The following is a 10,934-nucleotide window of genomic DNA, read 5'->3' as shown; positions in this document are numbered from 1 at the left end:
AATAGGGCACTGCACACTACATAGTTTGAGACCACTTGCTTGATAGTGAAGGATAGTGTTGCCCTGCCATGCTATTTGTAACTAGTATTTGTTTATTCATACTTTTTGTACTAAATATTTTCCTATATTACTGAAGTTATTAGATAGATAGATAGATAGATAGATAGATAGATAGATAGATAGATAGATAGATAGATAGATAGATAGATAGATAGATAGATAGATAGATAGATAGATAGATAGATAGATAGATAGATAGATAGACAGACAGACCGATAGATAGATAGATAGATAGATAGATAGATAGATAGATAGATAGATAGATAGATAGATAGATAGATAGATAGATAGATAGATAGATAGATAGATAGATAGATAGATAGATAGATAGATTGATTGGTTTGTTGGTTGGTTGGTTGGTTGGTTTATTTTTTTATTTATTGGTTTATTTGGGTCTTGGTTGATTAGTTGTTTTGATTGATTGATTGATTGATTGATTGATTGATTGATTGATTGATTGATTGATTGATTGATTGATTGATTGGTTGGTTGGTTGGTTGGTTGGTTGATTATTCCTGGAATGAAATTGCACAGACATCACACGTCACATCAGCTCACATCAAAAAAGTTTGCATGTTGTTAGCAGTTGTTACTGGGTTTTTGGTGCAGTGGGAAAGGGGTACTAGAGACCAATATCAACTGGGTTTGGGTCCTGGCAGTTTGCGCCTGGTGCTGAGTGGTTTCTGGCCTGCTGTGACCCGGCGGGGATGCGGGGAGCACCGCCGGATACTTTCACTAGCCCCTTGGAGGCTTGGAGGTCATCGGTGTGGGTTGGGGTGCGGAAGATTTGACTGGTAAATGCTCCTCGGGACCACGTGTGGGTGTTGCTCTGCGGGCTCCCGGCTTCCCTGGGGGCTGGGGGATCTTCTGTGGCTGCAGGGCAGGGTGCTCAGGGCTTTCCTGCGGTCGTGGAGTGTCTATACGGCTGTGGGACTCAGGGTTGGCTGCGGAGCATTTTCAGCTGCTTGTAGATGCTTCCATATAATACTGACCTCATACACCAGAACTAACTGGGACAAGTCCCGTGCACTCACCGGTGGACACACACACACACACACACACACACACACACACACACACACACACACACACACACACACACACACACACACACACAACAGGACTTTATATGAATTGGGCCAATTAGATCATCTTAGCCCAGCATCTATTAAATTGGTGGTGTGTGTGATCTTCTCAATCACCTCTGATACAGAAAGAACTGAACTGAGATTTAGAGCAAAATAAAACAATAAGCCAAAAAGCACAGCCTACACATATGAAACAACAACAATAGCTCTAGGACACAGTTTAATCTCAGTATTAAGTCTTCGTCCTGAATGAAAATACAGATGTGAATTCATGGTTTTAATTGGGCCTTTATTTGTAATTTTATGATACGAGATGGATTCTACAATACACTATAATAACCAATGGCATTTCAGTCCGCCTCGTCACCAGGGGGCGCTGTTGTGCTCGGCCAGACCTTGACCGCTCTCGGCCACGTCATTCCAAGCGGAGGCTGAAACTCTCTGGGCATGCGCGAAGTGCGGTCCCCTACAGAATCGAACAGACTGAGAGGAAGAGCCAAGATTCAGGGTATGTTGAATTAAGAATAATCTGACAAATTACAAGGTTTCATATTCATCTGCTATTGAATTGGTGTGAATGTATCGCGGCTCTGCTGTGTTTGAAGAGGGCTTTCGAAATAATTATCTGAATTCCGCTAAACGCTGATGTGTCAAGTACACGTAAGCGTAAAGTTCAAGCTAGCATCGATGCGGCTGAATGCAAGATCAAGAAACGAGTCGTACTTTGCTCTTTGCCTTTTGTGATTTTCGTCTGAAATGTCATCTTAAATTACTATTCCATATATCTCGGTTTAAAGTTAAAGCGAGCTTGCTCGATAGGCTGTACACGTACACCAGTTCCGCGACTCAACGGGGAATATTGAAATGTGTGTGGTTAATACAGGATTCTTTATTATTCAGATGCAGTCATACAAGTCCTTCAAAGTAAAAAAACAAAAAAACAGCGTAAGGATTAAAACAAAAACAGAAAAAATATATATCAAGTAAAGGAACAGGTATTTACAGACTAATTGGAGTCTGTGCGTCCCAGGCCATGTCACGGTTTATAAAGGTTAAGGTTCACATTAAGTCAAGGGTCAAGATTTTATTCCACTGTCTTGTTTTAATGAAATCCCTCTTGTTTGGTTTCAGATGAGGACACTGTACGTGTTTGTGCTGCTGGCCCTGCTTGGCCTCGCTGTGGGAGAGGAGGGAGCCCGACTTCTGGCCTCTAAGTCCCTGCTGAACCGCTACGCTGTGGAGGGCCGCGACCTCACGCTTCAATACAGCATCTACAACGTCGGCACGAGGTAGTTCTACAACTCAATCTGGGGCTTGTGATGCTGAACACCATTTACCCCAATTGCCTAACATGTTAAGACACTGTCTCGGTAATGTTGCTTGTATTTATCACTTTATTGAACTTAGATTCCTAAATGCACTTACTGCTGAACCATGTCGCTTTGCCGAAACAGGTATAAACTGTTCTGGTTATAAGTGGTCATGTACACAGTGCTCGAAGCTCAATATTATTTTTTTTCTCCAGCAGCACTGTGCTCCAAAGTCTAAAGTTAGGTGCACAAAAATAAATTTAGAGGCACAGAAAGGCATTTAGGAGCACAATGACAAATGTATTCATACCAATTAAAAAAAACAACTCTATACATATTTAACTAGTATCGGTCAGCTATATTTTTGCTCACTGAAAATGTCACAGCCCTCTCAATTTATAGCATTTAAAATAATACAGAATTAAATCAAATCAATTGTATATATGTTTTGCCTCTCAGCCCTCTCAAATCATAGTTTGCATTTGTGCATGTCGATTTTTTATTTTATTTTTTTGCAAAATGGGCCTAGTATAGATCCCTGCATTTAAACAATCTGCAGTCCTTAAAGTCTATAATGTCTTAAATTCAGTTTTGCAAACATTAGTCCCAACAACTCATTAAAGTGTTGAGTTGTGGAAGTGTGAATAAGTTTCGACTTTGCTTAACGTTTTGCCACCACCTGGCTCTTTCCTATAAACGACTGTATATCTAATCAGCCTTGATCCTGTCTCTTTCTAGCGCTGCACTGGAGGTTGAACTATCCGATGATTCCTTTCCCCCGGAAGACTTTGGCATTGTCTCAGGAATGCTGAATGTCAAATGGGACCGTATCGCACCGTATCCTTGAGACAAACGTTCCTTTTTACCAACCCCCCCCACTCCCCACCCCAATAATGTCTATGAAGCTGCTTTCACACATGCAGTCCAGATAATCAGGTCTGCACATTATCCAGAGTTACCCTTTCACACATGTAGCACACAACTGGAGATTGTCCGTTTCAGACGCATTTACACCTACTGGAAAGACTCCAGTTGGTTTATACGAGGGGCGGAGCCTGGCTAGAGCGTGCAGGATGCAGGACGTGATGCAATGACGCTGCAGAGTTTTGCAGCGCACCCAAGATGACGGACATTGCTACTGAATGACCTTTTTTGGTGTGGATACTCCATGTATTTGGAGGTAATATAAGGAAAAGAGTGGAAAGGAAAGCAGAAAGGACATTACGCATACTTTGTACTAAGGCGCTGGCTGGGTTAAGTCCGGGGAATGTCTGGTCCAAATGATTCAGACATTTGCGTTTGCACATACAGCTCATCAGGGTAATTTCCGGATAATTTGAGGGTTGCAGTGCATGTGCGAAAGCAGCTTCAGTTATTTGTATAATATTAGATACTAGTTATTTAAGTGGGATTGCCCACTTCACCACCTAAACATCCACACTTCACTACTGTTGAGCAAATATATATTGATTTTATTTTTGTAGTCACCACTAGTGATGCCACTACCTTTTTGTTTGACAGGTACATTTTTGGAAGTGAGGTTTTTCGTCAGCTGGGTTCTACTGTAGAATTTGATAATTTATGATGAAACATGTCATAGTTAGAAACAATTTAACTTCAAAACCATTACAGATGCCTCTCAAACTGTAGCTACCTTAACCTGTGGACTGTCAGAGCTAGCAATGTCTCTCACACGGTGGTGTTGCGCCCCCTGAAGGCCGGCTACTTCAACTTCACATCTGCGTCCGTGAGCTACCTTGCTCAGGAGGGAGGAAATGTCGTGGTAAGTTCCATTTCGTCATCCGCAAAAAGGTTACATTGGTTTTTAGGTTTTTCTGTGATGTCTTTATCAATTTGATGTCAGCTAAAGAAAAAAGGCCTCTCCTGACAGGTTGGATATACCAGCGCCCCAGGTCAGGGTGGCATTCTGGCTCAGAGGGAGTTTGACAGGCGCTTCTCTCCTCACTATGTAAGTTGCACGTTGTTACAAATTCCTTTCTACATCTAAGATGCTATTGCATACCCAAAAACATATCAGCTCACTCACTTTCATAGTTGGATGACTTTAAATTGTGGTCAGTGACTTTGAATGTAACCTGGGCTCATACTGCTAATTTAATTTATTCCCTCTAATCTGATTCCATAATAAATACTTGTCACCACCCTCACTTTCCTATCTGCTGGTGCTGTAGCTGGACTGGGCAGCGTTCGGTGTGATGACCCTCCCCTCCATTGGCATCCCCCTGCTCCTCTGGTTCTCCAGCAAGAGGAAGTACGATTCCCCCAAGTCCAAGAAGAACTGAGGCAGCTCCACCGGGATGCAGACCAACAGTTTGAGTGGTGGTCGCTGGGATGGACTATCAAGGGGCCAATGCCAGAAAAACATCATGTTTGAGATACTTAACTTACCCATATTGGGGGTTAAAAAAGAGAGCGAGAAAAAAGATGTGACCATGAACTTCTTTTTTTTTTTTTTTTTTTTTTCCAAGTTGTTTTATGGAGACGGTGTTTAAAGGACATCACAGCAAGCTGAACAACACTCGAGCGTGGGGGAGGTTTTTCGGAAGCAGCGGGGAAAAGGCTGACATCGGTGACTAACTCCCAACCGATTTCACCGAAACCCACCAGCAGTTCAGCGGGAGCTGTGGGCGAAACCTCTACAACAATACTGATAAAAGCTGCCTTCTTTTTATTTAATTTAAAATAAGGTGGTTTCTTGTTTAAACAGGATTTTCTCTGGCTGGATTGTAATCTTTGGAAAGGAATTAAACATGTTGGGTTTTTACAAAGGTGTGCATCATTCTTATGTTTATTTTATAAATCTAATTCTGATTCTAATTCTAATAAACTGTTTTTGGTGACGTTTTGACATTATTTATCTCAACTAATATTACACTGTATTGCATCAGGAAAGTGTCAATGCAACTATCCGAGAATGAGAAGCAGATATTGAGCGAGGACAATTGTTCTGGTAAAACAGTTTGCGGTCCACTGCAGTTCTATATCAAGAAGCAGAGAATCTTTCAGCTTGTTTCTGTTTAGTTGAAATGATCTGCAATTTACTCGCCTATCTGGATTCACCACAAACTTGTCCCAAAAGATGGTACACAAGGTTTTGTGAAAGTAGCTGGTCTTTCTGGAATTTGTTCATAGATGGATTCTGATGTAAGGGACATATGCTTCTGAGGGTGTGACAGCTGGGTGGTTGCCCATCCTGACGCCATCAAGGGGTCACTGCATCGCTAAAAGAAAAGATGGAATAGGTGACTTCAGCAAAATGTGATTTACTACAAACTTACCATTGTTTCAATGTTATTTGCCCTTGTATTAACCATCTATTAGGGGTTGCACTTAATGATTCTAGTGGCTTGAAAAGGGCAAAAAACGACTGAATTTCCTACTGACATGTACACCGATCACCCACAACATTAAAACCACTGAAAGAAGTGAATAACATTTCTCATCTCATTCCAATGGCACCTGTCAAGGTGTGGAATATAATAGGCAGCAAAGGAACAGTCAGTTCTTGAAGTTGATGTCTTGGAAGCAGGAAAAATGGGCAAACGTAAGGATATGAGTGACTTTGACAAGGGCCAAATTGTGATGGCTAGACGACTGGGTCAGAGCATCTCCAAAATGTCAGGTCGTGTGGGGTGTTCCCAGTTTGCAGTGGTTAGTACCTACCAAAAGAGTCCAAGGAAGGCAAACTGATGAACCGGCGATAGGGTCATGGGTGCCCAAGTCTAGCCTGTTTGGTCTGACCCCACAGAAGAGCTACTGTAGCACAAATTGCTGAAAAAGTTAATGCTGCTATGAGAGAAAGGTGTCAGAACACAAAGTGCATCACAGCTTGCTGTGTATGGGACTGTGTAGCCGCAGATCAGTCAGTGCCCATGCTGACCCCTGTCCAACGCCGAAAGCACCTACAATGGGCATGTGAGCGTCAGAACTGGACCATGGAGCAATGGAAGAAGGTGGCCTGGTCTGATGAATCACATTTTCTTCAACATCATGTGGATGGCTGGGGTTAGGGTCCGATCCGATCAAGCATCTGTGGGATGTGCTTGAACAACAAGCCCGATCCCTGGGGGCCCCTATGCCAGATACCACAGGACAACTTCAGAGGTCTTGTGGAGTCCATGCCTCGACAGGTTGCAGCAGTTTTGGCGGCACGAGAGGGAGCTACACAATATTAGTGGTTATTAGTGGTGGTTTTAATGTTGTGGCTGATCAGTGTATTCTACACTTCATTTAACATGTACGTAGGTACACAAGTTAAGTGAGTTGTCATTGCAAACTGTAAGCCCACCTGAAAACTGCCATCTTGTGGAGGGGTGCAGCACACCATCGCTGGTGGGGGTCTAGAAGGGAGGGTTGGGGCCACCCTGCCCAGCGGGTGGTGACCCCCTCTGCTGTCCCCCAAGTTCACCTCTGAATAAAGGTGATGAGGGGGAGCTTAAAATGAGAAGAGCGTACGGTTAGAACCGAAATGACACAGGTTAATTTGTTATCTCAAATACCTTGGAGGGTTTTGTTTACTGATTTGGAGGAATTTAGAGATTGAACCACTGCTGGTTGTACTACTTTACTGTATCTCATTCTCAATTCTCATTCTCATTCTCATTTCATATAAAGGGCCCTACATTAGACATTAGGCCACAGATCCCATTTGATTTTGAACATTTAGTCTCTGGGACACCAATCTGAGAAGCTTTTTTATTGTTAGATATGATTTAGTCACTTAAATACCTGTCCATACCCACAACAGTTGATTTTGTACATTCTCTCGTGGTGCATGTAAACTGCATTATGGTGAACTTAAACTACTGACCTATGACCTATGACCTACTGTGATTGACCCCTGGTGGTCCCCAGACCTCACGTTGAGAACCACTGCTTTATCTCTACTTCGTACCTTTGTTCTTTTCAATATCTTGCCAACTTCCCATGGCGTAGAAGCCAATTTGTTCCTGGCAGTCCGGTGGCTTCTGGGAAAGATGAGGGGACTCTTCATATATATGCAGAGGGTCCAGGCTCCAGTGTTCTCTACCTCCTGCAGAGCCTCTTCTGGTCGGTGGAACCCGGAGCTCTGGCGCCCCCTGCTGGTGCGCAGTAGTGGCGGCACAGGGAGACAAAAACTCTTTATATAATAGGCTATAGCAATTTGATGTGTGCAGAATTGACAAAATGAGGAAAGCGAGTAACAAAAATGTAAAGTGAGCAAATGAAGAGTCACTAAATGATACACAGAGGAGTACATTTAAACGTAATTTATATAAAATATAAATTAGAATATTAAATAATTTATTAAATCAACTAATTGTGGGCAAAGGAAATAATTAAAAGCTGCATGTCTTTGAATCTCCATTTAAATAATTATTTTATATTCAATTGTTAATATATGTCTTCTTTAGATATATTTTTTTACATAAAGTAGGCTATTCAATAACCTCTCGAATTTATCTTTTTATCATTATCAAAACTGTTATGTTGATGGACTGGTAAGATCATATTGAATAGCATACAGTAAACCGATAAATGAAAGAGGTCTCCTTAGAATGATCCAGAAATGCTATCCCCAAAAACATTTCTCGATATATTGTAGGGCTATTTATTTGACTTGACTTGCTTGTGTTATTCTCTGGCATTTTTCAGCGGGCCTACAATTATTCTCTTGCGGCACGCTCCTCACTTGCAAAAGCTTCTTGTATGTGTGTAGAAACACTTTGCATCATTGTTATAATTGAATTATTGTTATATTTAAAAAGGACCACAACAGGTATTTTACCTCCTTCCAGGGCTCAATTGTCAAGCTGGGCTTCTTCCGAGCCTTCCTCACGATGGCGTACTCCGGAGTCCCGGTCCTGTCCTCCGGAGCCGAATGGGTCGGAGGGCTTTGGACAGATTCCGGAACTCCAAATTCGGATGCTGAGGGCAAGTGTTTTTCCCTCTCAACAGATTCTGCTGCATCTCTCCCAACATTGGCCTCCGGTTTTCTGGCATCATTGGGTACGCCAGGAGACTGGGAAAAAATGTCATGAGAAAGACAGACCGAGTTGGATGTAGTCTATGAAGATAGACACCTCATCTCGTCCATATGTGTGTATAGGACGTCATTTTTGGCAACATCTATATTTGGTTGGTTCTTTCCTGAGTAATTGTGTATTTATGAGCCTATATCTTCCCAACGGCTCCTCTTGACTCTGCCAATTTTTCCCATGGCCACCCCTTGCAGTTGAAGACATTATTGTTCACATGAGGTTGTTCAAATTTATTTTCCTGTTTGATAATCCACTCCTCCGTGTGACAAACACATTTAGTAAGGAATGAATGGAATCATTTTATTGAAGTATTTTCCTAGGACTTGCCTACATTACAGATGCTTCAGCGTAGAATCAGTGATAATCTCAAATGTTGATGAGTTCCAGGTCATTTAGGGTTTCAGGGCTGCTCCACAAAGCTCAGATACAGATTTCCTAGTAACTAGTGAGGCTCTGTGATTAGTTGTGTAGAGGAGCGGGTACATCACTCCAAGGCGTGGTGAGCATCTCGCCGAAGGGCCACACGCGGTTCTGGGTGTAGAAACTGAGCAGTTCCTGCAAGCTGCCATGGCGGCTCTCCTCCCCAACGATCAGATAACCCCCGTTACCCGGTTCCTCCTTGATGATGAAATGCCGACACCTGTCCTTACCACTGGAGGAGGGACAGAGGAAGAGTCACATGTTTTTTTTTGTTGGAGTATGCGTGACTTTGTGCAGCTTGAGCTTCAGCTTACCTATACGACAGAACAAAACCTATTTTTGACTCGCTGAGGCGAAGCAGGAAGCAGCCCAGTGGTTTGCCCTTTAGAAGTTCCTCAGCCTCACTGTCGATAACAGCGGGTAAGGCAGAATTAGGTTTCAAACTACAGCGGAAAGACAATTATAGTAACAAATGGTAACAGTCAATGGGAACACCACTAATGCATATACAGACTTATTCAGTAGGCGGGTCTCAACTGGTGGGCAGCCCACCCAGGGATAGGGCCTTTTCACAGCAAACATTATGACGTAAGATAAGATAACACCCTATTTATTCCAGTGGGGAGAAATTCAGGAATCGTCAATGAATAAACGGTTACACATAGTTGAAGTCAATAACATCCATTGAGGGTTTGTTTCATTGTGGCATTGCTATATTCCTTAACAAGCGTCTCTGTCTTCAGCCGGTTTACCCTTTACCCTTCCATGGCATTCAAAAGGTCACTGCCTCTTGGATCGAGATAGTAGTGCAACAATGGAGTCCAAAAAATGGACACACAATCAAACAAAAACAAATGCATATTTGGAGATCAATTTGAAGTTTCACACTTCCCTGACCCTGCTGTGATGTTAAAGTCAAGCTGTAAGTCAGATTGCAGGGCAGCTTGATGCAATATCGCCATTACTTAAAACCAATACAGTTTTGATGTGTTGTATAAAATCCAGTTTTATTTCATTTTTTTTATTGAAAACAATAATAATAACAGAAGATCTGTGTGTGCTCTGGTACAGTATATGATGTTATGATGGTGATAAGGACATCTAACAATGGTATTATGTAACAGCATTCAAGTTGTAAAGGTACACTGTGCAATATACTGTATATGATACACATACAACAGCACAACAATAAAGACGAACACTAGGATTATTATTATGTTTCTTTGCCTATGTTACTGTTTTTTCACTTTTTTTAAATGGCCCGCAATTCCCAAGCCCAGTACTAAATCACCACGGTATTGCCACAATGTCCCAACCCGACCTAAAATTAATGCACCAAGGCAAGAACATTTTTCCCTCCTCCCCAGAGTGTCTCTCAGTTGACCCTTCGTGGTCTGACCTGCGTGTTGCGAAGCCGTGCAGCCAGGGCGGGGCCCAGTTCCCCGCTCGTCTCAAGCGAGGCAGTTGGGTCTGCTCGAACCACAGCAAGGTGCGGGCCCTCATGGATGGCGTCAAAGGCTACGGCGTTTCGGGTGCGGGAGCGATTTCATTTCCATGCGAGAGAAATAACATGGAAGTACGATTTGGTCCAGGTCTCTGAGAAGATGTTTCAAAGCTATGACGTCTATTTAATAAACTGATGTAAACCATGCACCCCCCCCCCCCTCATTAGTATTTAGTTTTCATTTTGTTTAAAAAAGCAGAGTGAGCTGATTAAAAATAATAAACACACCATGTCTCAATAATCAATGATCTCACTTTTTTTTTACAATTACTAATATCCAATTGTTGGGTTATTCCAGGATTGGGGTGCCATTTGTGTCCTTATTAAATTTACAAATATGCATGTAAGGTAAAGGTAGAATCGTTTTTACATTTAAGTAAAGTGTGCTATACGACAACCTACATGCAAGTTTCAGATAAACAGCTTAAAACACCAACAGCACTTAGAAGATAGTATGTTCGCCTGTCCCAACCCACAATAACTTAACTTTACCTTGAAATAAAATCATTAA

At 42.2% G+C, this 10,934-nt stretch overlaps 2 protein-coding genes across 2 annotated transcripts; one reads left to right on the top strand and one right to left on the bottom strand.

Moving 5' to 3' along the window:
* The first annotated feature begins 1,579 nt into the window (after window positions 1-1,579).
* On the top strand, window positions 1,580-5,319 carry ssr2 (signal sequence receptor, beta). Its single transcript, XM_080009110.1, has 6 exons — window positions 1,580-1,656; window positions 2,280-2,437; window positions 3,197-3,295; window positions 4,133-4,241; window positions 4,350-4,427; window positions 4,651-5,319. The coding sequence occupies exons 2-6, from the start codon at window positions 2,280-2,282 to the stop codon at window positions 4,759-4,761; spliced, it is 555 nt and encodes a 184-aa protein (XP_079865236.1). The 5' UTR covers window positions 1,580-1,656; the 3' UTR covers window positions 4,762-5,319.
* A 216-nt stretch (window positions 5,320-5,535) lies between these two features.
* Window positions 5,536-9,604, bottom strand: LOC307246195 (SH2 domain-containing protein 2A; the record flags this gene model as incomplete). Its single annotated transcript, XM_080022041.1, has 7 exons — window positions 5,536-5,700; window positions 6,768-6,913; window positions 7,374-7,560; window positions 8,247-8,480; window positions 8,983-9,151; window positions 9,234-9,362; window positions 9,579-9,604. The coding sequence occupies 7 exons, from the start codon at window positions 9,602-9,604 to the stop codon at window positions 5,536-5,538; spliced, it is 1,056 nt and encodes a 351-aa protein (XP_079878167.1).
* Between the last annotated feature and the right edge of the window lie 1,330 nt (window positions 9,605-10,934).

This window comes from Zeus faber (assembly GCF_960531495.2).
Source record: "Zeus faber genome assembly, chromosome: 1".
In the NCBI taxonomy this organism is placed as follows: domain Eukaryota; kingdom Metazoa; phylum Chordata; class Actinopteri; order Zeiformes; family Zeidae; genus Zeus; species Zeus faber.
Note: the sequence above shows the minus strand (reverse complement) of the source record. Positions and strands in the feature narration are given on the sequence as shown.